The following is a 27,682-nucleotide window of genomic DNA, read 5'->3' as shown; positions in this document are numbered from 1 at the left end:
CGTGGATGTGCGCGTCTGCCCACTGCGCCGCCCGCGCTCGCGCTGCCTCCCTCTCTAGCAGCTCGAGGTCTGCGTCGGCGGTGTCGTCAGCGGAAATGGAGCTGCCGATGCTGCCGCGCAGAGCCTCGACCTCCGCCGCCGCCGCACACGCTGCATTCGCCGCCGCCGCTGCTTCCGCCTCCTCTCTGGCTGCTGCCAGCTCCGCCGCTGCCAGCCTCGACGCCCTTGCCGCCGCCCTTGTCGACGATCCAGGGAGAGAGCCACGCTGCCTGTGACCACTGACCGATCCAGGGAGAGAGAGCCACGCTTGCCGACGCCCTTGCCGGAGTCCACTGACCGGGTGCAACACCGTTTTGGCCCCCCGGTGCGCAGCAACTCCCTCGGCGCTCACCAGGGGCAGTTCCTTCCCATGTTGGCAAGCTGCAAGAATGTCACGGAGCAGCAGCAGATCGACATCTTCACTCCTGGCCTCCTCAACCCACTTCCGACCAATGTGGAGCTCAAGATCCCAAGTATCACGACGACGCTATAGGCCTCACGCGTGCATTTGAACGTCGCCTAAAACCGGACAACGATGATGACCTCAGCGCCACCCATGTGCCTCTGTGGCCCACGCCGATGCAGCGCCAAGCGCACAGAGCGGCGGCGCCCGCGCAGCGTACACCAGCCCAGCCCGCCAAGGCACCGATCCAGACTCCACCGGCCCCGACGAAGGGCGCGCATCAAGCAGACGCTCGCTTCAAGCGGCTCACCCCGCAGGAGCTGGCCCAATGCCGGCAAACATCCCCTGCTTCAACTACCCAAAGAAATTAACCAAGGACCATCACAAGTCCTGCTCGATGAAGGGAGTTGGATGGCGAGGCTCTGGTCGGCGGTGCGGTGGAAGATGACCCAAGTTCTGACGACGACGTCGAAATCTCCCTCCACGCCCTCACCGGCATTGTCACGGCGGACACTATGCACCTACCAGTTTCCATCGCCACCAAGCAGCTGCGTGCCTTGGTGGACTCCGGCTCCACCCATTCCTTTGTGGTGTCCACCACAGCACACCGCCTCAGCCTTGAGTTAGAGCCATGCCCAGACCTCACCGTGAGCGTCACCAACGGCGATCACATTAGTTGTAATCATCGGAGAGCGTATGATGAGACCGTGCACATGACCATCGGAGAGCGTATGATGAGACCGTGCCAAGGCAATCAACATTCACCATTAGTTGTAATCATCGATTCAAGGTTACAGCTAAACTTTATTCCAAATCCTTTTGGTTTCCACCTCCAAGGCTGCTACTTGGTTTATATGATTATAGATTCAAACACCTTGCTGTGATGGAAGGAGAAAATTGTGATGTTATCACAAACCTACAAGTCGACGGCCTAGCGCAATTTTTTGGATTGGAAGAGTCGAGGACGACTCCTTTTCAAGAGGATGATGATGAAGGACATGCCACCGGTTACTCAAGTTACACATAAGAAAGTGTATGAAGGGCCAATTACGCGTAGCCATGCAAAAGTACTCAAAAAAGAGGTGAACTCACTCCTAGCTCAAATTAACTACAATATACATGACAATACTATACTACCTAAGTGTTCTACTTTGGTTGTACTTAGGTATACAAAGAAAGAGGAGGATGTTGCTCTATGTCGGACCAGCACAGTGAAAAATGGACCATCAGTTCGCACCAGCACAGTGAAAATGGACCAGCTGAAAGATATATTCATAAATCTCGATTCCCTAAAGCTTTGGAGGTCCATGAGGACATTTTGGAAAGCTTATCAAGCCTAGTTTCCAATGGCGCCAGTTCCAAGTATTTTGGAATTCCCAATTTTGAGATATGAACAGATTAGTGAAGACTGCTCAGAAGGTAAACAGTCTTCCCAGGACAAAATGTTGGTACAACTTCCCATTTTGTACCATTCTACAACGTTTCATGATGCATGCTACACATGGCTGGAAAGCTTATCGAATTTACTTTCACACCCAACAAACGGCTCGTCATTTCGACTTCCCAATGAAGAGTTATGGTAAGATTAGTAAAGATTGCTCAAGAGGCCAACAGTCACGCAAGACCACTTCGGGAATCCATCTCGTGGTGAACTTTAACATAGCCTATCTTCAGAAACTCCATTTCGTTTTCGCACCTAACTAGGAGGGTTGTTCCTAGTATAAGTATCCTCTGCCTCTAAGCTATTAGGAACCTTTTGATGAATTGATAAACCGCATGATATTGCAGCCGAGCTGCTGAGTGTCTTACTCAAACCTTTGTTCTTCCTTGTTCTTCTTGGACTTGTGAAGAGATTCCTCTAGAATCCCCTGTTTCGTGCTCTACGGTTTCCAGTACGGCTGCACCGTTTTGTGTGGATTAGTTCCGGATTGTGGTTCTGCGGTCGTTCGGAGATCGAGTCGAAGTCTTCACGGTTTCGGTACCTCTCTCCCCGTCGCTTGATCGCATCCAACCTTGGACAGGTATAAAGCTAGTTACTCTGCTGTTCGCAGCAAGTTATCTTTCATTCTTCGACCTACTGTCGTGAAGATCGGGCCACCCTCAAGGAGATTCCTTATCAGCGTATCTACATCGACCTCTACGTCCTACCCCTCGATGACTATGGGCTGGTCCTTGGCTGCTAGTGGCTCAAGATGCTCGGCCCACACTATGGGACATTGAGAGCAATTCTATGGCGTTCTGGCGCGGCGCTTCACCTCGTCAAGTGGCGTGGGGCCTAGATGCTCCAAGCGTGCCCCAGCTCAACGCCATGGAGCGGCAGGACATGATGTCGCTCCTCCTGGCGGAGTTCTCCGACGTCCGACCTCTTTGTGGAACCGACTAGCCTGCCACCATGACACCTAGACAACCGCATTACATTGCTGCCAGGTACAACAATCGCGGTGCACCTACGCAAGGACACGAGCTGGCGTTTCTGCATCAACTATCGCACCCTCAACACCAAGACCGTGCGCTACAAGCTCAAGGGGGGCACCTTCTTCACTAAGGTCCACATGCACCCGGCGAACATCGACAAGACAAGCGTTCTACACGCATCATGGACACTTCAAGTTCGTCGTAATGTCCTTCAGCCTGTCCAACATGCCCTCTACGTTCCAGGCATTGATGAACCAGGTCCTTTGGCCCATCCTCCACCACTTGGTACTCATTTTCTTTGACGACATCTTGATTTCTAGTTTATCCCTTGATTGAAACACTTGCAACATGTGCGAGCTGTCTACACCCACCGCGCCCACAAGCTCTTCAAGCGCTCCAAGTGCTCCTTCAGCCGAGCACAGCGTGGCATATTTAGGCCATGTCATATCTATGGATGGGGTGGCCATGGACCCGGGCCTCAACCCCAGGCTCTCAAGGTGTGGCGGGGCTTCCTCGGCCTCACGGGCTACTATCGCCGCATTGATCAACAACTACGGTGCGATAGCCGCCCCATTGACGGTGCTCCTAAAGGACGCCTTCCATTGGTCCCCGATGGCCTTCGGATGCTATCATGGCGCTGAAGTTAGCCCCCACATCTAGCCCTGCTCTACAGTGACTTCTCCAAGGGGTTCACCGTCAACTGTGACGCCTCGGGCTCTGCGTTCAGTGCCGTCCTCCAGCTCTTCAGCAAGGCCATCACGTCGTAGCATGCCAAATTGGCAACCAATGAGCACAAGCTCACTGGTCTGGTCAAGACGATGTCCAAGATGCAGAATGTGGTGGTGAAGACGAGGCCCAAGGTGGTGCCAGTATACTCAGCGCACGAGCACGGTGGCCCCTCCCTTGTTTGACTTTCCACTTGAGCCTGCCATGGCAACGAGGACGGAGCTGCACAAATTGACAACACCGATGGTGTGAGTGAGGCTTCATGTCATCGGTACCTGGTAGGCGATGAACGTGCCTGTCTTCACACGCGTCGCCGCCTTTTTGACCCGCACACCACCCGAATATAGCAAGGAGGCTAGACCTACCAAGGAGCGCCTCAGGTGCACCTCGGCATTTGACGGAGACTACAAAAGGGCACCTTGGTAGTCCGTGCTCGCAGATGGCACCTTTGGTGGTCATTGTTGGCAGAGGGAGAGGTGCAGATGCTAGGAGTGGAAGAATAAAGAGCAGAGAGAGGCACGAGGTCAACACAACACCATATAGGAAATTGGTGCTGAAATGGACCATGTGGATTTGCAGGTGGACCACAACTCACAAATTTAGTTATCTACAGAAATGCATTTTCAGAGTTCGTGGACCTAAGTGGCAAACTATGACATGTGTTTAACTCTTCATATAGCGCATAGATCCTCCTATGGTTGTTGTCTAGCAAAATCAGAAATTAGGATACTCCTAGGCAGCTGCTAGCCTTAGTGCCTAAGAAAGCAAACCAACATATCCTCCTACTGCTGTTCCACACTAGCAAAGTCAAAATTGGCTGCTTCTTACAAGCTATCAGATAGTAGAGCAGTAGCGAATCTTCTTATCCAAGCAAAACAGCGGACTATGTCTATAGGAACCAACCTATAATACTATGTCGGGTAATGCTTTTTCGGGACCAAAATCAGGTAGCAATTTCAAGTGCCTGAAATTTTCGAGTTCCCCGAATGCCCACCCCAGGGTCTTGGTTTGATGCAAAAGGTGTGTTGGGTGTGTTGTAACATATTTCGGTACGAGTGTACATGTGTGAGCGTCGTGGGTGTGTTGTAACTTATTTATTTATCCCCTTCTTAATGAAATGATACGCAGCTCTCCCGTGTATTCTACAAAAATAAAAAAACATGAACTAATATTTTAATTGGCCATCTATAATGAGAAAACATTTCAACCTTTATTTCCCTATTGAACTAATTTTTATGTTTAGCAACTTAGGCTTTCTACCGATCTTGAGCACTATGAATTGACATAGAAATAACATGCAATGTCTAAATAGTTCTTAGATGATACCTGAGCAAGCCTCGATAACATCAAAGCCACATAAAAGCGCTTTGACACTCTGAGTGTATGCTCACTAACAAGAGCATTTCCACCGGCTTGTGCTGACTTGTTACTTAAACCAGTGTTTCTCTGAGGCCTTCCACAAACAGGCATTGACGCCCCATGAGCCATGTGCATCAAGAAGGGTTCAATTACTCCAACCCGATTGCCTACTGACTGCATTGACCAACAAAACAAACAGAAATTGAAAAATGAGAGAAATTGTGTTCTATGAACTGAAATTGATAATGTACGTAATGGTTTGATTTCTCAACCAATATGGTAAACTTCAGAAAGATACGGTGTCACGAGCATACTGCCTGGTGGCCATGCGACAAAGCCAGTGTTAAGGAGGGAGATAGCCAGATAGGAACTGTTGATCTATCTATTTCTTACTTAATTCAAAGTAGATACAATCCCATTGCAATATAGATGTGGAGACTTGATCCTTAACAACTACTCTCTAGCGTTAAGGAAATAGCCAACAAGTCAACCCGATCTAATCTAATGTCTATCTTAACAAACCCCGGACACAGCATGAATGGTAACGCATCTACTTTTCGCATGAGCAGTGCACAGGCCCCAAAAGGACTGCGACTAACCCTTCATCATTTAGGCCTTAATAGGGTAGACATGGCATACAGTTATAAACATTTTTGGCACTGTAATGATAACACCACTGATAAAAGATTAATGTTCTGCAGAAAACATGTTATCATGTCAGTTGTTCTGTTTTTTGTTGGGCCAAAGAAAACATGGGGATTGCAAAAAGCTAATAAGAACTGCCAAGTCCTAAAAAGAATCTTATGAACCATGTCAAATAATATATGAAGTAGTAAACTGCAACCAAGTACAGCGCGAAAGAGTCCAATTAATATATGTATGTTTTAGTCTGATTCATGGTTATGTAAAAATACCAAAACAGATTTCACACATTCCATTTTTTTGTTAAAAATAACAGGCACTGAATTGAAAGAACAAGCTCTATAAGAGTACATGAGAGACATATGAGGGAAACCCTAGACTAGAAGATTACACTAACTAGATGATATCCCGCGCGTTGCTGCGGAGATTTGTAGTATTGGCAATTTTAAATCACACGAACCAACGGTGGCAAAGCAGAATGAAAAACGTAGTGCAATGAGGATTAAATATAGATATATGAGAGCTAATGTGATGTATATGTGCGGCATCTAGAATCAAATGATCAAATACCATATACATATAGAAATCTGTGTTAGAGTATTTATTTCCTACCTGTATCCTCTCTCATTTACTATGTATCGGCTGCCTCTTGGGTTTCCACCCAGTGTGCTGCCTAGGGACTCCCGGCATGTTGCCTGGGACTTCCCCCCTCTTAACTCTCTAGCTTAGCCACTCTCTATATATATGTAACCCTCTTGTAATCTCATCATCAAGTAATCTAAGCCTCTTGGCCTTTCTCTATCATGGTATCAGACTAACGACTCCTCTGCTACCGCTCTTCTCGGCGCCCGCCTCGAGCAGCGCCCGCCCCTTCACCTTTCGCGCACGCAAGCCTCGGGTCGCGCACGCCTCGGGTCGCGCCCGCCCCGCGCGCCCAGAGCCGCCACAACCCGCGCGCGGACTTCCCCCCTCTTAACTCTCTAGCTTAGCCACTCTCTATATATATGTAACCCTCTTATAATCTCATCATCAAGTAATCTAAGCCTCTTGGCCTTTCTCTATCAATCTGCAGTAGTTAAGAGGCACTCCAGATAGTTTTATTGAAACTCTATACTAATGATCAGAAAGTAATACCCTAAAGCGGTGACCTGCAGTTCCAGGAGCAGGCTATCAGAGACTGTGTACGCTAGTTCCGGTGATTAGGTGGATGATAGCAGTATACACGCAACTATTCGTTTCTGAACGTATAATAGTATAATACCGCATCCGACCTGGTTCAGCTGCGGGACCTGCACTAAAACAAAAGACAAAGCTTCATGCGTGCTGTTCTTGCTTCTCGAGTCGTCGCCATATCCTCCCCACCGCTGCCATTCCAGACTACTGCTGCATGCTGCCAGGCGCCGCCCCTTTGCTCCTACTGCCCCTCCTGCATGCGTCGCCACCTGCGACCTCGCCATGGCCTCCTCAATCGCCCCCCGCATGGCCGCTGTAGGCATCTGCATCTTGTCGTACCTCTGCACCTGCAGCCCAGCTTGCTTCACGGAGGTCACCGCTACCATTCGCCCATGGGAGGCCACAATCGTCGACTGCCGAGGGAGGCTTTGCGCCCCACCCACCCGTTTAGATATATAGTGGGAAGGCTAATGGCCATATCTGTTTCAGCTTTCACGCACGAAGACAAAAGAACTCTTGATGGCCTAGTGGTAAGGTGGGTTGGTGGCGGTATTTTTTAGAGATAATTCCGTGTGTGCCACTGAATGATTCTATAATTCCAGGTGTGCCACTGAATGTTTGGTCTGGACATGAGTACCATCAGAAATATTTTTATGTTCCATACGTGCCACTGCCGTCTAACAGCCGTTAAGTCAATTCCGTATGTGCCACTGAATGATTTCATAGTTCCGGGTGTGCCACTGAATGTTTGGTCTGGACATGAGTGCCATTAGAAATGTTTTTACGTTCCATGTGTGCCACTGCCATCTAACAGCCGTTAGAGTACAGCGTAAAAAGACGCTTATGCCCCTCCTTCATCTCTCCTCCTGTGACATTGCTGCTGGGCCCCACCCACCAGCCTCTGCTTTCTCCCCCATCCTCTCTCTCCCATGCTGGCCTTTTCTCCTCACCGACGGCAGCGGCCTCGCCGGCCACCACGCGTCGCGCTCATGTCCTGCAGGCCACCACCGCCGTTCCCCTCGCCGCTTCCCACGCGGTGGTCGAGATCCACAGCTCCCCCGCACCTCCATCCGCGTGGGAGCTGTGGATGGAGGTGCGGGGGAGCTGTGGATCTCGACCACCGCGTGGGAAGCGGCGAGGGGAACGGCGGTGGTGGCCTGCAGGACATGAGCGCGACGCGTGGTGGCCGGCGAGGCCGCTGCCGTCGGTGAGGAGAAAAGGCCAGCATGGGAGAGAGAGGATGGGGGAGAAAGCAGAGGCTGGTGGGTGGGGCCCAGCAGCAATGTCACAGGAGGAGAGATGAAGGAGGGGCATAAGCGTCTTTTTACGCTGTACTCTAACGGCTGTTAGATGGCAGTGGCACACATGGAACGTAAAAACATTTCTAATGGCACTCATGTCCAGACCAAACATTCAGTGGCACACCCGGAACTATGAAATCATTCAGTGGCACATACGGAATTGACTTAACGGCTGTTAGACGGCAGTGGCACGTATGGAACATAAAAATATTTCTGATGGTACTCATGTCCAGACCAAACATTCAGTGGCACACCTGGAATTATAGAATCATTCAGTGGCACACACGGAATTATCTCTATTTTTTAGCACTATGATCAGTTACCAATATGACGGAAGCTGAAGATGATTACTTAAGAGAGGTAGAAGTCGACCAAGGTGACGTGGCTTCACGAAATCGCAGAAAAATCCTCTAGTGGGGTTCTCCTATTTAGGTATAGTAGATATCCTTGACAACCTTAACAATTTTGACTTACATTTTCTCAATTCACTTTTGCTTCACATTTAGTTCAACAGCAACTAAATTCATATTTTCTGAATTCACTTTCAACTATTTTCTAATGAGTACAGATAGAACTTGAATTTCTGCATATTCTACTTACAGTTTGATAATGAACTTTCAAGTCAATAGGACAAAAGGAAAACTTGCATACCTGCTCAAGAGAAGCAAGTTGCATGAATCTCTCGTAATATAATTCCCAATCAGGTTCAAGACCTACATTTATGGGTGTGACCAAGTAAACTAAATGCAAATCAGATGCCAGAACAAAGCCTTCTCTTGCCCTCGAAAGATCATCAAGAACAACCTAGAGCAGAAACAGAAAAATGTAACATTAAACAATGCAATGAAATAATGAAGGAGCAAAGACAAGTATGCTACCAGTGATTCCTCATGGATTGAGTGAACTTCCGAAAGCAGCTCTACCAAGGGGAGTAGCGGAGTATATCTTGGTCTCATGGTTCCAGTCAAGAAACCTTTTATGGCATAACCAACGAAGGGAGTCTTGAGCTGACTTCACGACATCATCAAAAGGTCTCGTGGAGTTAAGCAGCGTACACCGCACATATCGATGAATATCATTTGCAGTTTGCACAATCCCACCAGCAACAACCTCCATAATTGCATGAGTCATTCCATTTTTATCTTCTGAGAGGCAGGACTCCAAGGGAGGGCAATTGCTTCTAATAATACCTGTAATTCTCTTGACCTCTTCAAGCCTGCATACAAGTATCTGCATGCATTTCAAATGTCAAATTATTAGACAAAAACAGAAATACCTACACACAAATAAATAAAATGAAAACAGAACTAGTGAAATGTCAGAACCATTCTCTAAGTACAATAAAGTGGAACAAAGATATTGTAGCTTACACTTTCTCCTTTTGTGTCTATTCCAGTTCGACCAGCACGGCCAGCCATCTGTCTATAGCGAGTCCCATCAATAAAATCACGACCTATCTTAGGCTGCCTGAATATAACCCGTCTAGCAGGCAAGTTAACACCAGCAGCTAAAGTTGAAGTGGCAGTCAGAACACGGACAAGGCCTTTACGGTAGCATGATTCCACAATCTCCCTCTCCTCAACCTGCCACAGAACAGCAGGCGATGATGCTCGTTGGATCAAACAGAACAGGTCATAGATGGTGAGCTCAATGGTCTGGCAGATCAGTTCCTAGCACCCTTTCCCAGTTGTGGTTAGGTGAAAATGGCATCGCTTTATTACATTTAGCAGTGTACACTTCAAAAAAAATTATTGTTGATATTTTGTGTATCTTATGAAGATAGAAGATAACTTCCATACCGTAAGACCAGCATGATGATATGCAACACCAAAAGGAAGGGTTTCTCCCAATATTGGATCCAATCCAGCAGGGCACCTCCTCAAGGCCTCAATAGCAGCTGCAGCATCTGAAAACTCTGAACTAACATCACTTGATCCAACAGAGGGTAGTTTCAAGAACTTGGCAACATGTCTTGCAGTTGATTCACAGCCTTTACGACTGGAGCAAAACAAAAGCACAGAATGGCCCTGAAGAACAACCTGGAACAAACACAAGTAGGATATTCAATTTGTTTCGGAAGTGTAGTGGTTAACAGAGAAAAACTAAGGCCTGCAGAGTAAATATCAGATTTACCTCATTACACAGTTCAACAATATGATCTGGATCCTTGCCACCATGGTCAGCTACTTTGGGAAGGACACGAACAACGTTCATGTCTTTATCAAATATTTGATTACCAACTTTGATGAATTCCTCCAGTGGAACTGGTCGAAAGTCAGTTTGATAAAGAGCAGCCTAGGATTACATAACAGCATAACATAAACATCAATTATAATAGGCATTCAACATAAATCATTCATATTACCCAAACAGATCAAAAGTTAGCACCTTCACAAAATAACTTACTATTAACAAAGTAACTAGACAGCAAAATATGTTCATAATGAAGAAAACCTAAATCCTCATATATAGATCATGCATGATTCGAAATTGAAAATAAAATTCAGTTAGTTGTGCAAAAGAAGACAACAGAGAGAAGACATCCCGATGGCTTTGCCTTAAGCGAGGGGAGCGCAGAACCATTTAGGAATGTACTCACACTACCTGCGAGCACCTGGATTTGAGCTCAGGTGGGCATCCTCTCAACTGGAGGCTCTACCAACTGAGCTATTTAAGATCTAGGTTTCATTTTTAACTCAAATTTATCACTAGAAATCTGCAAATTGGTAGCATATATTGTTGTCTAGTTAACCAAGCTACATTCCGTTGTGCAAAATTTAAATTCAAGTTGATAACAGTGCTTCCAGATCGAAGACCAATTAACCGGTATAGCGTGATCCAGATCTTTTGGTATTTGACCAGCACACTAAGCATACTACAAGAAACCAATGAACAACTATGAATGTCACTTGATATCAAGATCAGTGTTATCAGATCGCACGACCAATCGCAATTAGTCGTGATTAGTCGTCCTTATCGTAAACTGGGACTCGATAAGGCTCTCGATTCGATCAGACCGACTAAAAAACTAGTCGTCCAACAAATCGACGACTAATCACAATTATTCGTCCGATAAGTAGTCTGGACGACTAGTTGGGCCAGCCCAAGGAAATGTTTTGCTAGGAAGAAATTGGCCCACTTTGGGTGGCCTTCAGGTTTTGGTATATATATACCATATATACGTTGTGGAAAGGAGCGGGGAGGAGCAGCCGCAGGTGCTTTATGAGCACGCGCACGTTCCCTTCTCCCGCCTCCGCTGACTGCTCCAACAGCCGCTCGCACGCCTCTCCTCCAGACTCCACCCTCCGCATGCACCAAGAGCCCGTGGCCCGCGGCCCGCGGCCCGCCTCTCCTCCACCGGCGGGTCCTTCTCTCCCATGCCGGTGCTTCCCGCCTCTTCCCAGCCAGCGCCTCCCGCCTTCGGCCGACCCCACCGGCGCTTGTTGCCTGGACCTGGAGTCAAGCAGCAGTGCAGCAGCAAGCCAGTGACTGTCCCCTTGAAGCTGCAGCATTTCATGGTGAACAAGGAGAGGATGGGGGTGGTGTAAAGAAGTTCATGGTGAAGCTGAAGGTGCTGCTGCTGCTGAACCAAGTTCTTGGGCAAAGGCATAGGCTGCTGCTGCTGTTGTGCTTGACTGCTTGCCTCTTCCATTTACCAATTTAAGGCCATGTTTACATATATTTACATCAGATATATAGTATCTACATCAAATATATAGTATATATGTACATGGTCGATCAGGTCATTTTTTTAACACAATGGTAGGAGCTCCGCCTCTCAATTAAGAAGAAATAGAATTAACCCAGTTTATAAGGAAAACCAGGGCTAAAACCTCACATCGCACAGTTTATCAAAGGAAAACTGGCCAAAACTTAAACACGACAACCCCGATAACTAACCCTGAGCAACCCACCTACACACAAACAACCGACGGAGCCCACCGCACGCCATCGTTGCCGAGCTTATCACACGAAAGTGATAAGCAGCTCTGACTTCCCACAGCGAACATCGGCCAAAGTCCTAACACGCCACCACCTACTCACAACAAGCCCCGGCTTCCAAAGAAAGTGAACACAATGTGTCATCGTTGCCAAGCTTTGTTGCACCCACAACGAAAGCAGCTCTGACTTCGCTATTGATCCACCCTAGGAGAGCAAAAGACATGCTGCAAGCAAGTAGTAAACCCGAAAGAGCCCAGCCTTGTCGAAACCCGGGGCTTCCAAGGTAAATGTCCCATGTGGACCAACATTCACAGCACCACAGGATCTAGGCGATGCCTTCAGGAAGGATACGACGTTGAGCACCGTTGTCACCTGCCTAGGTTCACAGCAAGCTCCCAGGTGCGGTTCTTCTCAACCGTATCCATCTCCAATTGCATCGCGGCGCGCCATGCCGCATGTCTCTCGGCCTCTGCAAACGACCGAGGCTCGCCGTCGTCACACGCAAGGTGCAACTGCGCCTCCAGGTCGTGAGGCACCAGTCCCGGCACCGGCTAGTCGCCGAGAAGGTTCTCCATCGTACGGTACCGCAACAGCTCGCCGTCGTGGTACGCGTCGATGCGCTCCTCGTCGTGAGAGAGCGGAGTAGCGAGCTCAACCGGGCTGTGCTCAACACGAGCTGGTGTTGGAGTAGACGTGCCCGAAGAGGTGCCTGTCGGTGCTGGAGTGCGTGGCGCTGTCGGAGTAGAACTCATCGCAGCCGAGGTCCTGGCTGAAGAGCGTGGTGGAGCCGGCGAAGAACTCATCGCAGCCGAGGTCCTGGCTGGAGAGCGTGGTGCTGTCGGAGTAGCAGGCGCCGGGGTCGGTGGAGGCTCGGGGACTGGGGTAGACGCGCTCGTCGAAGAAGAGCTGCCTACTCCCCCAGCTCCCTCGAAGTGGACATACTCGACAGTGAAGTCGTCGTACGTCGGAGCCGAGCCGTCGTCCACCACCTTGTCCCACGCCCATCCTCGCCCTTCGTCGAACACAACGTCGCGCGCCGTGCGCACACGCTGTGTCTTCGGGTCGAGGATGCGGTAGGCCTTCGAGCCCTCCGTGTAGCCGATGAACACTCCCGGAGTGCTCCTGTCGTCGAGCTTGCTGATGTGGCCAAGATCCTTGGCGAACGCGAGGCAGCCGAAGACCCGCAAGTGGGAGGCCGCCGGCTTGCGCCCATGCCAAGCCTCGTACGGCGTCCTGCCGTCGAGCGCCTTGGTAGGCGAGCGGTTGAGGATGTAGACGGCCGACACCACCGCCTCTCCCCAGAAGACAGCCGGCATCCCCCTCTACTTGAGAAGGGCCCGAGCCATCCCCACAACCGTCTGGTTGCGCCGCTCGACGACGCCGTTCTGCTATGGGCTGTACGGCGCAGAGTAGTGGCGCTGAATGCCCTCATCAGCGCAGTACGACGCGAATTCAGCCGCCGTGAATTCGCCGCCGTTGTCGATGCGCAGCACGCGCAGCTTGCGGCCGCACTCCGCCTCCGCAGCAGCCTACGAGCGCCTGATGGCGTCCGCAGCCTCTCCCTTGCTGCCGAGGACCATCACCCACATGTAGCGGGAGAGGTCATCGACGAGCAGCAGGAAGTAGCGTCGTCCTCCCGGTGTGGCCGGTGTCACCGGGCCACACAAGTCCCCGTGCACAAGCTCGAGCCTCTCCTTGGCTCGAAAGCTCGCCCGCTGGGGAAAGGGGAGTCGCCTCTGCTTCGTCAGCACGCAGACGTCGCAGAGCTACTCCACATGGTCGAGGCACGGCAGGCCTCGCACCATCTCCGTGGCACTGAGCCGCTTCAGGGCCTCGAAGTGAAGGTGCCCGAAGCGCTCGTGCCACTGCCACGCCTCGTCATCCCGACGAGCAGCGAGACAGAGGGGTTGTGTCACCTGCACGTTAAGGACGTAGAGTCGATTTGCGCTTCTGGATACCTTGGCAAGAAGGCGGCGACGGCGATCCCAAATCCTCATGACTCCATCCTCAACCACCACGTGCGAACCGTTCTCATCCAGCTATCCCAAGCTGATGATGGAGTTCCTCAACGCGGGGATGTAGTAGACTCCGATGAGCAGTCTGTGCTCACAAGACACGGCGGTGAAGATGACGGAGCCGACGCCCTTGATCTCCACGCCGGAGGCATCCCTAAACTTGACGGAGCCTCGGACGCTAGAGTCAAGCTCGGTAAAGAACTCCCGTCGACCGGTCATGTGATGGGTGGCGTCGGTGTCGAGGCACCACCCGTCAGTCTTGTCGTTGCCGGAGCCGTCGCCGAGGAGGGCGTGTGCTTTTGGCTCGTCAAGGTGGAGAGCCGCTGCGGTCGGTGCCGCTGGAGGTAGCTCGATGCTTGCATGTGCCATGAACAGAGCCGACTCCTCCGCCTATGCGACGTGGGCCTGGCCGCGTCGTGGCTGTCGACAGTCCTTGGCCCAATGGCCAAGCTGGCCGCAGTTGCGGCACGTGTCGTCTCGTGCCGACTTGTGCTTGCCGGCGGCGCCGCCCTGGGCGCCTCCGCGGCCATCACCCTCGGCACATCCTCGCGCCCCAGCCTGGGCGTCTCTGTGCGCCTTGCGCGGCTTGCCACGCTTGCGGCCGCCTGTCGCGGTAGAAGGCTCCCTCTTCTTCCGGTCACCTTGGCAGGCAGCCCACTGCTCCCGAGTGAGGAGCTTCCCGCCAGTGGTGACGGGCCCCGAGAGAGACTGTGGCTCATCGCTGTCGACGACCTTGAGGCGACCTATCGCCTCCTCGATCAACATCGTGGAGAGATCCAGCAGGGACTCGATCGAGCGAGCCATCTGTTTGTACTTCTCGGGGACGCAGCGGAAGAGCTTTTTGACAGCTCTCTCCTCGCCGTAGGTGTCATCGCCGAACTGCACCATCTTCTGCAACAGAGTGTTGAGACGGAGAGCAAAGTCATCAACGTCCTCACCAGGCTTGAAGGCCAGGTTCTCCCACTCCTTGCGAAGTGCCTGCAGTGTGGACTTGCGGGCGCGGTCGCTGCCGATGCGTGCCGCAGCGATGGCGTCCCAAGCCTCCTTGACAGTCCGCTTGTTGGTAAGCGAGAACTGCATCTCGAACGGGACTGCAGCGATGAGGGCATCCAGCGCCCGTCGATCCTGGTCGTAGTCGACGTCGCCGTACCGGACTGCCTCCCACATGTGCCGCACCTGGAGCTTTACCCTCATCACCGCAGCCCACTCGACGTAGTTGGTCTTAGTGAGGGTAGGCCACCCACCACCGGGGCCGACGTCCCTGACAACAACCTGGAGCCCATGGTAACCACGGTACCGATCCGGGGAGAGCCACGCTGCCTGTGAAGGCCGCGCTCTCCATTGACCCGTCTGCCACCGTTGCCGTGCGCGCCTCCTCCTGGAGCGCCACCGCCGTGTGCGCCTCCTTCAGGAGCGCCACTGTCGTGCGCACCTCCTCCAAGAGCGCCACCGCCGTGCGCGCCTCCTCCAGGAACGCCGCCGGCGCGTCCGCGCCTGTCTGGGCTGCCGCCGCGCTCATGAGCGTTCGCGGCTGCCCACTGCGCCGCTCGCGCTCCCGCTGCCTCCCTCCCCAGCAGCTCGAGGTCTGCGTCGGCGCTGTCGTCAGCAGAAACGGAGCTACTGATGCTGCCGCGCAGAGCCTCGACCTTTGCTGCCGCCACGCGCGCTGCATCCGCCGCCTCCGCTCTAGCTGCTGCCAGCTCCGCCGCTGCCAGCCTCGACGCCCTTGCCGCCGCCGCAGCGGTCTCTGCCGCCGCTCGCTCGTGTTCCTCTGCCGCGGCAAGTTCGGCCTCCTACCAACGCCGCTTGCTCGAGGTGACCGAGCGCTGAGACTGCCCTGCGGACATGACGCACTACCGGGGGGCTGCTGCGTGGGGAGAGGGCTGCTTCTGACGAGCGCAGAGGGAGAGGAGTGAGCAGGAGCGGCCGGAGCTGCTGCTGCTCCCAGCTGGAGCTATTGCGCGGCTGGGAAAGGAGATGAGCAGGAGATGTTCAGGCTACAGGATAGTACGGCTCTGATACCAGTTGTTAGTCGCTGAATTCTTACTCTTGGTAGTAGCAGAATTCTTACTCTCATCGAAAGAGGATGACACTAGGAGTTGGGACAATTTTAGTCGCTTATTTCCAAATGCCATGTCAACCTGAGGGGTTGGGGATACATATTTATAGGCTGCTAGTCAGCCAAGCATATGCCAAGATGTTGTCCTAGATGCTATCCTAGATGCTAGTCCTAGATGTTGTCCTAGATGCTAGTCCTAGATGCTAAGATGCTGTCCTCCAGTCAAGGATGCTGTCCTTGATGGGCAGCAATACCACCATGCTGCTGCTGCCCCACAAAGACCTACACAGAGACTTATCCATCACCCACTCCACACCCGCCACGGGCCACATGCTGCTCGCAAGCCGAAGTTGACCTAGCGCCGGAGCCGAGAAGCGCCGGAGCCGAGAAGCACCCAGCCATGCTCGAAGACGAAGCCGGCGGCACAAGGGCCACCGCCCTCCGTAGATTCACCCTTCCCCGCCTGGGAGACGCCCGATCCCGCTAAAGTGGCGGTGGATCTAGGCACCACCCACCAAAGCCAAGCGAAGTGCCATGAGAGGGTGAGGGGACAGCTGCACCGCCACCGCGCGGCCACCATAGGCCCAACCGGAGAAGGTTTGGCCCAAAGATTGGCGGATCCAGGATCCAGAGGCCCTCCACCGGGAGGAGCAGCTTCACAATACCATGGTGGAGAGGAGCTTGATAGAGCCGACGAGCACAAGGAGGAAGAGGAAGAGAATGCCCCATCATCGCCTTCCTTGCGACCCCGCGCTCCGGCAGCACGCTCCATCGACGGCGAGGGGAAGCAGAGGAAGAAGGGGCAACACGGAGGAGACGAGTAGCGATGGATACTAGCTCTGCATGGTTGATCAGGTCATCTAGGCACATGGACGAATAAATGTTCGACTAGCCGACTAGACCGACTAATCGACCCCGATCAACGACTAATAGTGATTAGTCGTCTGATCCGTGGTCATAGAACTAGCCTCGATCATACGATCCGATAACATTGATGAAGATATCCATGTTAGGCTACAGGTTTGAAGAAAGACAGCAAAAAAATGCCTTAAAAAGTTGATGAAAGAAAATATAACTAAGATTAGGAAGTTCAATTGCTCACATATTTATCAGGTGCCTCTGAACTAATTATCATCTTATCAGATCTTGGCTCAATGATACAGGTTAACTTTCCTTTTTTTCAAATATGGTAAATGAACTACAATGCTAAGTTGAACTTCTGTGGGTTAGTAATGTTGTTTCACACAAATAAAGCATCCCTTCATTAAGTATATAAAATTAGGAGAAATAAATATCTTACTTGAAGCCAATCAGCTACCGCAGCGATGTTGGGCATAGTAGCACTCATACCAATTATCTGCAACCCGTGACTTGCCATCTTCCCACTGCTAGAGCCTGAAATTTCTCCGCTAGATGACTGTGAAGTCCCTTCACCAGCAGCATATCGAAGCTTTGTGAGCATCAGCTCTAAAAGATACCCTCTGTGTTGGTCACCAACCTATAATGTAATTGCATAATTGGAGATCTTAACAAGTTTAAACTATATATTACATTATGTTCGACAAATTAAGTCAAAGGAGAAAGGAAGAAAGGACCAATTCAGGGGCATGGGTAAGGTAAATAAAAACAGGTAAAGATGCAACGCTATATGCTTCCTTAAGTAGGGGCTGGTGCATAGTAATACTGTCATAGAGCTTTAGCCGAATGGCGAGCTGGTAGGCTATTGGTCCTGGGCCCAATATTACAAATCTATGAGGGAAGCCCTGAGGAACGTCGAATGCTTCCTATTTGATTTGCATTATGCTGCCAGAATTCATTGAGCGCCAGGATCAATGGCACTTTTCTTTGTTGTTTCTTGTTTACTGACAATTGTCAAGAATGACAAACCTTTCTTATTTACAAATTGCTCTTAATGATTATGACCTAACAATATGGAAACTCAGGTAACAGGTAAAGTAACACATAAGATTACTAGATTAAGATAAGATGGGTGATGACTAACCATCCCAAACATTGAACAAAAAAAGAACACCCAAAAAAAAATAAACAGTGATGCAGTAGGGATAAAGGTACATCACTTGGACTAGATCGATGGACCTAGGCGTTGGGCCAAATTCACTCCCAACCGGCCCAGGTGCAGAGAAGAGAGAGCAGGCCAAATCCAATTTGAAGTTCTGATTGATGTATACAGTACACCAATACCACATACACCTATACCAGAATTTGTAGTGCTCTTAGTTAGCTATGATAAAACCTCTACTACTTACAATGCTAGTACATCATTTTTTTCTTGAACATGCAGGAGAGTTGTGTATCATTGGATTAATTGAAGAGCGTCATACAAAACGCATACACACTACTCTGAGATCCCAGATAGTACCAGGTCTGTAGTGCTCCATCTGTTTCATAAAACAAATCCAATTCCACAACGCACACTGGCCAAGGGGCACTAATAGCTAACAACAGGCCAACAAATATCCTCACTAAATGGCAATAATCTCGTACACGCTATTAAAAGAGGGCAAAGAATAGAAATATTAGAATAATTACATTAGTATTCTCAATGCTTGCTGAAATGACAGTTCCCAAGGCAATGGACTTGCATTACAAAATAGGTGCAGTATGAATAACCATGAAAGTACCAACAACAAAAGGTTTAAAGCAAAGAGAGGATGTTCTGAGCAGCACTTCGGTTTTAGACAAGCTTACCATATGAAGTTCATCTATGACAATTATACCAAGTTCAGAGAGGCGGCCATCCTCCAACAACTTGTTTACCAAAGAGTTTGCCTTCTCTATGGTACATACAGCAACTGCAGTATCTTTAGGAAGTGAACCTCCCCCCTGGTTCCCGTAGAAGCTACGGACATGCCTACCCAGTGGCTCAAGAAGTTGTTCAAGATGTTCAGCCTGTAAAAGTTAAATGAATAATCAAACACGAGTATGTTTCAGACCATTCCAAAGCTGTATAAATATTTAAAAACCTTTTCAGCACATATTGACACATAGGGAAGGACAAGAATTGCCATATTCCCACTTGACAGTATCCGCCTCAACATCAGAACTTCAGCGACAAAACTTTTACCAGCACTGCAAATTTAACAACAAAAAAGATACACATAAGATTAGATAGAACATAGAAGAGAAACTTGAAAAAAAAAACAGTAGGCATCTGAGAATGTGAAGTGTGCAGGCATGTCCACGTATGAACAGACATGAAAGATCTGCAAGCACCTCGTGGATGCACAATACACAAGATTCCTTTTGTCCAAGACACCTTCCACAAGTAAACATTCAACCTGCAATGGACATGGGAACATAGCCCAAAGGACAATCAATACGAGTTGCAAGCAAGGATTATATTTAAAGAAAGGAACAATATTATTTTTCACCATAACATTCTTGAAAACTAATTTATTTACGAACTCCCTGATACTTAATGACAAAAAGGATGGAGGACAATACTGAACAAATCACAGATACAGCTGAGTTGACAAAAGTTTGCAGCCAACATTAAATATTAAAATTTCGATAATAATATTTTTGTGTTAACTCCTGTGGACACCGTCAGATCATTGTGCACATGTACACATTTTCATACGCCGATGGACCTAAACCATTCACGTTTATTTTGGTTATCAAAGCAGCCAAACCATAGACTAACTCACTGACACCAAGGTGAGTAACAATTGCAACTTATGAGAATGTGCAACCACACAAATACCCGCAAAAAAAGCATGTCTACACAGAAGGTGGAAACAAATGCATAAATGATCATGGATAAAACAAGGATATTCAGGAGATGTTTAGTTTGAGAACCCAGGATGCCAGACCAAAATTTGGCCATGCCCCAACAATCTGGCAACCACTTGGTTAGAGGTAAAAAAAAAATTCGAAAACACAAGAGAGATGCGCTTCATTATATTAAGAAGAAATTGGGACAGGAACCGAGTTACAACACACACCACAAACGCCACATTTAATAGTTACAAACGCCCCCATTAAAAAGAGGACATAGAATGAACCATCTAAAAAACAGCACTCAAGACACGGCCATGGGGACAGTCAACAAAAAGATTCCTCTAGCCCCTGCCATAGACCAAAGCCGACGCTCTTCTCCTGCCACAATCAGGGCTTGAGAAACACTAGGGGTCATACCATAAAAAAACAACGGTTCCGGTGGTCCCATATGATCCAAGCGCCCAATATGATCAGAGAGTTGAGCCCACGGTGGAGGTCAAATTTTGGCTGGCCCAAACAAAATTTGACAAGCCGAGACATTTGTAGAACGCCATTGCAGGATGGCTGAATTACTCGCCCAAGTTTTCCCAGGGAGCCAAAGGTTACGTCCCTATGATGTGTAGTTAGCTGGTAGGTCCAAACAAAAAGCAATTATGGGTTTGTTTGGTTCAACAGAGCTATGGAAAAACTGTTGTGAGCTGTGAGATATGGAAAAGCTGATGTGAGCTATGCGCTGTGAAAAAGATATGTTGTTTGGTTGAAACAACTATGAAGCCTACCCCTTTCTTTCTCTCCCTTGAAAAAGCTGTAAACGTCTTTCTGTTTCCAACCATTTGGGAAAGCAAAAAGCTGAAAGCCAAAAGTAGGTCCAAGCTGCTGGTTAAATTGTAATACGCGAAAGCAGAGCAGAAGCACTTTTCAGAAGCTGAACCAAACACAGCCTATGTTTGATACCCATACTCAAAGTGATTAGTATATTGACTAACTGTAGCTCCAGTTTGTATATCTGTTTGAACCACTATATTTCTAGCAATTTGATCAACAATCAAGATCCACATATTGATTATAATGAACGCTGAAAACTTTATTGACACATAGGACCCACATTTCACATACAAGGTGGCTTTAGAACTACTTGCAGACATGCTCATGCGCTGCAACGGGAGAAAACCCCCTAGCATGCCCTAGCCCAATAAACATATCCCAAAACTTAATTTTTATACATGAATTAGCACCATTGTTAGGCAATAATATTTATTCGCATATATTTAAAACAGTGCTCTAAAAAATTGTAGAACTAAGCCCATAATAACTAAAACTTCATTTGGCCCCAAACTCCTCTTTCAGCCTATCCTATGCAACCGAACGGCATATATTAGAAGAAACAAAATACAACTCCAAGAAGCAGACCACATTCGGCCTTACCCACTAACACACGTGCGTCCCACAAGGACCTCCACCCTAGGTCAGAAAACATGGCTTCGGAGATGGCGGCCAACTCACACTGGCTATTCAATCATGAACAAATGGCTCTTAGCGAGCGGAGTCCTGACCAGCTATAAGAGACACGCAGGAGCAGCTTGGACCCACCTGTCATTGGGTGGAGGGGGGCGACAAGAAGAAGAAACACTATTTCTTTTAATATTAGGTAGCTATTTATGTAATTTTACTTGGCTCCAATTATCTTGTATTTGCCTAAATTTGGTCATGTCCGGGTTTCTTCTGTGGCCAAATTTTGGCTTAGCACAGTGGGGGCACAAACCAAACAGGCCTTGAGACAGATCTAAGAGAGCACTACAGTATTCGAGAAAAAGGAAGCAAAAAATATTAAAAGGGTGAAAAAATAAAATGTGGTGGTAGCAATACAAAAGAAAACTTAAGCTTTTCATATGAATCCGTTACCATATAATTGGCATCTACACCACTTGACATACTAAGTACTTGTTTTGGAGACATACTTATTACGATACAAATACTAAAGAAGCTTAGCTTATGGGCAAAAATAATTGGTAAGCCTACTAGTAGAGAGGGCAGCAGTAGTTTGCAACACTTTGCTGGAGAAATTTTCCAACACAGGCAAAAATGGTCAAGTGAAAGAAAGCTAGCTGCCAGAGATTTATTAAAAAGATAATTAGGGAAAAGAATCCTAACCTGCCAAGGGTACAGCTCTGAAATGCCTTTTTTCATGTACATAGCACAAAGTTCAGGAGGAAGCCAACTTGATAGCTTTGAGTGATCCTTCAGAGGAATGGAGCTAGTGGGTGTGCTAGCTTCCACTTCCTCAGAAGCAAATTTACTCTTGGAATCTATCCAAGTCTTGCAATTATTTGAATATGCAGCAAGTGATTTATTTTCATTGTGGGTTGGCTGATTGAGATCTCTCCTAATAAGATGAGAATCTCTTTCACCCTCTTGAGTTGGGTGAACCTTCCCTTCAATTGTTGACTTGAATACACCCTGACATCTCATGGCTGCAGAATCAGTGTGCAAATTATTAGCACTTTTCTTCATCACATCCACAGGGTCTTTGAGATTTTCCTTTCCTAGAAGGCCACTGTCTTTCAATGGAACATGGTCTGCTTGTGCATTACAAGCTTCATAGCTGCCTTTTGCTTCAAATTTTGAACATGAAACTTTAATATCATCCTCATGAAAGAAATCCAGCTGCTTCACAGGCAAAGGAGAATTAATTATATGCTGACTGTTTACTGCCAGTGATTCAACTTTATTTGACAATTTCTCCATATGATGTGTATCATTGCTTCCTACTGTATTTTGACAGTCAAGTTCATCCCTTCCTGATCTACAAAGAGTCTTAGAGCATACTGCTACTGCACAAGATGACTTGTCTTCTGCTGCATCAAATTCAGGCCTTCCACGGACCTTATCAGCTTGGGCAGATATCCCGTTAGCGAGTTCAATTGCTGCATTCCAGAACTCCTCCCCAGGTGAAGTAAGGGAATTCCTCGATACAGACTTTAGGGTTTCCACAGGGGCTAGAGAAAACCCAACTTTTCTCTGTGCAGTACTTGGGGTAAAGCTACATCTTTGCAAGGCCGAAAACCCAACACAACTCACCTGTTCCCCCTCAAAAGGTTCCTGCTGAAAAGAACATAATGAAAAGTTCAAAAGGAAAAAAGAAAAATAAAGAAACGGTTCCAGATTTGACTTGTTCAGGCATAACCGAACCTCCATAGCCTCTGAGCCACCATGGTGATTGATGCATTGCTTCATGGAAGCCACATTATCATCCAACTCCTGCAAAGAACCAAACTAAGAGTTGAAACTCATGAAATCACTTATTACATGATGACGCTAAGGATGGAAAGATAGTGTATCTTGGTCCAACCTTTAGAGCCTCCAAGCCACCACAATGGGCAACTCGCTGCTTCTTGGCATAGTCATTGTCACAAGGAACCAAGAATGACTGGGTCGCACTCCGCTTCTGCTTCATCCCCCACTGCTCGCTGTAATCACAGTCACCCCTCAAAGGCAGGATACCACTGGAGCAACAAGATTACACCCGTAATTTGCAAAAGAACAGTTCTTGGCACAAATATACTATATAACTCCCCTTACGTTTCACACTGAGCGCGCTCACCTGCAGGAATGGGACAAGAAGTCCGCCGTGCTCCTCCTGAGATCAAAGTCTGCCTCGTCACCTACCACCGCCACCACCGGAGCCGAGGAACCGACATCGACATCCATTGCGGCCGAGAGGCTCCGCCTGGCGCCAGGGTCCCCGCCACTGGGCGAGCACACGGGGACCGCCGATGCCGCCGCCGCGGCACGGGTGGAAGGCGAACGGACGAGGTACGCCTCCAGGGACCCCTTGGCGCCGCCGGGGCTCTCATGCTGCGTCCCGGGTCGCGGCGACTCGTCCTTGCGCGACGAGGGCCTCCGCTTCTTGGCCGGAAAGAACTACGGTGGAGCCGGATCGCGGGGAGAATTAGCGCTTGGAGGCGAGGAGGCGAATGGGCGAGGAACTAGGTTAGGGTTTTACCTGGTCGATTTGGGGGAGAGACGAGCCCGACGCCATTGCGGAGGGAAAGTTTCCGGAGAGGTGTTCAGTTTCTTTTGAAGCATAGCCGCGGAGCGGCGGAGGGGAAAGGTTGCAGAGGAACTGGTTAAGGCCCCGTTAAACTTTAGCCCAAAGGTTTTTTACACTCATTTGAGTATTAAATATAGAATAATTATAAAACTAATCGCATAGATTAAGACTAATTTGTGAGACGAATCTATTAAGCCTAATTACTCAATGATTTGTTAATGTGGTGCTACAATAAATATGTGCTAATCATGAACTAATTAGGTTTAATAGATTTGTCTCGCTAATTAGTCTAGCTTTTGCAATTAGTTTTATAATTAGCTTATGTTTAGACCTTCTAGTTAGTATCCGAACGTTCAATGTGACACGGACTAAACTTTAATCCCTAGATCAAACATCCACAACGACGCCAGCGACGACCAACAGGCCCATGGTAGTTTGCGCAGTTCGCCTAATAAAATTGGATATCTAAATTATTCAATATTTGTATTTGCTACAAAAATTATAATATGAATATTTATATTTATATTTATTTCTACTAAATGGATATATTTTAAATTCGTTTTAAATGTTTTTCTCTATCCGAGTTAGATTATTCTTTATCTGTATTCGCGAAGAAAGGCATAATAAATCTATTTGGAAGTTTCCTCTCCATGACTATGACTAGTGACTAATTATTTAATTTAATTTTGATATTACTAATGATTTATTGAACTATTTAATAGTATATTTATATAACTTCTAATAATAATTTAAAATTATTAATGATACATAAACATTAAGGCCTATTTGACATAGCTCAGCTTCTAGTGAAGCTATTTTTAGGGGGTTTGACTTCACAAGCAACTTTCTCAGCGAAGCTAAACTTATTTTGGTGACTCATTTGACAAAACAGCTCTGCATATGGATTTTCTTTAAACGTGCTCTCACAGAATTTCCACATAGGGTATCCAATTGTTTTTTCTTCCATAGTCATAAAGTTGATATTAGTAAAATCAACTATAGTATTATTACTTTATTACCAAAAATAAAGGAAGCAAATAAAATTCAGCAATTTAGACCTATTTGATTTTGAATTATTTATATAAGTTGGTCAAAAAAACATTAATCATCAGGTTGGAGACTGCCGGGTTATGATAGCTCGGGTATCTCAAGACACCGATTAGTTAGGCGGCCCACGACAAACAAGTTAGTACAAGCCCAAGTGAGCATGGCCCAATCAAGTTGTGTAGGGCTAGGCCAAGTACTAAGATAGGGAGTTGGCCATGACCTCTTCTCTCTCCCTTCGCCACGCGCCGCGCGGTGCCGCACGACCTCTCCTCTATCCTGACCTCTAGGAAGGAGGGGAGGGGTCGAGCTCCACCAAGTACGACTATCCTCACCTCTAGGAAGGAGGGGAGGGACAGGCACGCCTGCTCAGCCAACCAGGACCGAAGGGATAGCTGCCTCAGAGTAGGTGCCATACCTGCACCACGCCACAGACAAGATAGGACCGCCTGATGGTGACGATAGGTACGGTAGCCCACTGTCCAAATATGGCCCGACGGGACGGACGTACGGCCCCACCCACTACAGGATGGGGCACACGACTGCGGCCTTGACTTTCAAGGTCAACCAAGCTAACGAAGGACTCTCATCACTAAAATATTGAAAGTTAGGCCTCATATTAGTAAGCCCTTTTCTAAAGTCTTATTGTCAAGCTTGCTCCACAATAAAAGCCTTGCATATCCTTTGGTGTCTCTTTTATTTACTCTATGTCGGGTAAGTCTTAGTGAGTACACTCGAGTACTCAGAGTTACAGGTGAACCACTATATCTTAGGTGCTATTCTTGCCCTTGTTGAGGGTCATGAATAAGGTGCTAGTGGGCTCGACTAATATTCTATATATCTCATTTTTGCTTTTGCTTAGAGGATGTTGTTAAAGGTAGCATTGTATTTCGAACTTATGGTTTGTAACCATTTCAAAACTATATCAATATAACTTATCGAATTTGGAAAATTGGTATTATATTATTTATTTGTGAACTTGGTTTTGTAATATTATTTCACTGCAAACTCTATGTATGTGATTTGCTTTTGCTTAATCGAGTGCGATCTTGGTTGTAAAGTAGATTATCAAGGTCCACGGACTATCGGCTTTATATGGGTTGAAGTGTGAGCATGCCAATGTTCTTAGCAATGGTAATGATACTTGAGTTGTTATAAATTGGACAGATCTATTACAGTGTAATAGTGCAGGGTGTGCACACGAGCACACATGACATGTGTTGCTCCCGAGCCCCTAGTAGATTAGGAGGATCAGTCAGGGGTTAAATGTACTATCAAGGTTCTAATCCAATGGTTTAGGTAACCCCTTGGTATTCAATAAGTAAATAGTATTTTCTAAACTTAATTATGTCAGCTAGATGAATTTAATATAGAATTAAACTATTCGATCTAGCCAAGACTACACACTTCTATTTATCATAAGCACCTTATCAAAGATCCTATGCAAGGTGATCCTAAGGTGCCGAGCTAGTAGAAGTTCCCTTACACAATTCTAGTTGGCAAGGTCACACAAACCTATGCAATGTTAGATCACGCAAGTGGCACTAGATAACAGTTACAGTATCGCTACTCCAACGATGAACTAGTGCCGCTAGATGGAAATTAACTAAGCAAATATACTAGATCTCTCCCTAATTTCAATTTGGACGAACAATCAAGCTTGGGAATGAGTGGGAGGTGTTCTTGAGCTCACAACGGATTAATGGTTCATTTAGAATATTGTCTCCGTCTCTGTGGCTTGAACACGGCCTCGCGGACAAAGGCACGAAGTTGGAGAGAAGACACGAGGCACAAGCAGTTGATGATGGGAGTGAGGTCGAATCATGAAAGTAGTGTCAATCATCTAGGAGAAAGGCAGAAGGGGCTAGATTGGATAAAGCGGTGGTTGTGTTGAGCTAGGCCATTGGAGGTACTAGATGGGCTAGTTTGTTCCAAAAAACCTAGGTCGTGCCTAAGGTTGCAGCCTCCCCCCTCCCTCCCTCCCGCCTGCCCAACCCTAGGCCCAAATCCGCCCACTCTTGCTTACAAGCCACAAGCTTCATTGCAATCACTTAGAGGAACTTGTTGGAAACCTAAGGGAGCCACAAACACTAGCAGCTACAAGGAGAAAATGACCAATGGCAGTGTTTACTCAAGGAGTGTAGACATACGCAGGGCTCAATTAAGAAGGCATAGGACTAGGCGTGCTTGGTGTGGCTCTATGGGCATGGTCTCAACGCGGCAATGCTCGCACAAGGCTAGCGCAGAAGACACCCAATGCCATGGTGGGATGAGCAAGCAGTCTAGATGTCGATGAATGTGTGACAAGCAATTGATTGAATTTCTAGATATGGTTATCCATGTTGCTTGTTTGGTTAGATGGATAGGGTAAACCATTTTTTCGTTTGTTAGATGAATAAGAATATGGTTGTATCTATATTATTTAAAAAATAACAACCAATTATACACTAATAAATATGCACTAATACTCATTTTGTTATGATAATTACTAATTACAAGTAAAATATGTTAATTAGCACCGCTATTACCCAATTGGCATACAAAACATGCATATTCACACTTATCAAATATAATATTGCCATCATAATTACTAAGTAAAAATATAACATACCAATAATCCTTAATTTTTTTACTAATGACAAATATTACAAAACATGTATGAACTCGCCAGGCAATTTTTTGGTGGCAGGGATACCAACATCTATATCTATATCCAACTCGTACGCGAACCAAACATCGCTTTTCCATGAGGATATCCATCAAACCAAATGC

The 27,682-nt window shown here is 47.7% G+C and overlaps 1 protein-coding gene across 1 annotated transcript in view; it reads right to left on the bottom strand.

Annotated features, from left to right (window-relative positions):
- LOC136522592 (helicase and polymerase-containing protein TEBICHI) overlaps positions 1 to 23,946 on the bottom strand; it is a 46,197-nt gene extending 22,251 nt beyond the window's left edge. Inside the window, 16 exon segments of the mRNA XM_066516398.1 lie at positions 4,910 to 5,116; positions 8,710 to 8,862; positions 8,937 to 8,948; positions 8,950 to 9,288; positions 9,429 to 9,641; positions 9,858 to 10,097; positions 10,192 to 10,353; positions 17,375 to 17,572; positions 18,784 to 18,984; positions 19,059 to 19,164; positions 19,309 to 19,373; positions 21,967 to 22,917; positions 23,005 to 23,073; positions 23,165 to 23,318; positions 23,417 to 23,736; positions 23,819 to 23,946. Coding sequence (XP_066372495.1) covers positions 4,910 to 5,116; positions 8,710 to 8,862; positions 8,937 to 8,948; positions 8,950 to 9,288; positions 9,429 to 9,641; positions 9,858 to 10,097; positions 10,192 to 10,353; positions 17,375 to 17,572; positions 18,784 to 18,984; positions 19,059 to 19,164; positions 19,309 to 19,373; positions 21,967 to 22,917; positions 23,005 to 23,073; positions 23,165 to 23,318; positions 23,417 to 23,736; positions 23,819 to 23,854 — 3,426 coding nt within the window. The 5' untranslated portion in view covers positions 23,855 to 23,946.
- Positions 23,947 to 27,682: the final 3,736 nt, after the last annotated feature.

Source organism: Miscanthus floridulus, chromosome 18, assembly GCF_019320115.1.
Source record: "Miscanthus floridulus cultivar M001 chromosome 18, ASM1932011v1, whole genome shotgun sequence".
Classification (NCBI taxonomy): Eukaryota; Viridiplantae; Streptophyta; class Magnoliopsida; order Poales; family Poaceae; genus Miscanthus; species Miscanthus floridulus.
Note: the sequence above shows the minus strand (reverse complement) of the source record. Positions and strands in the feature narration are given on the sequence as shown.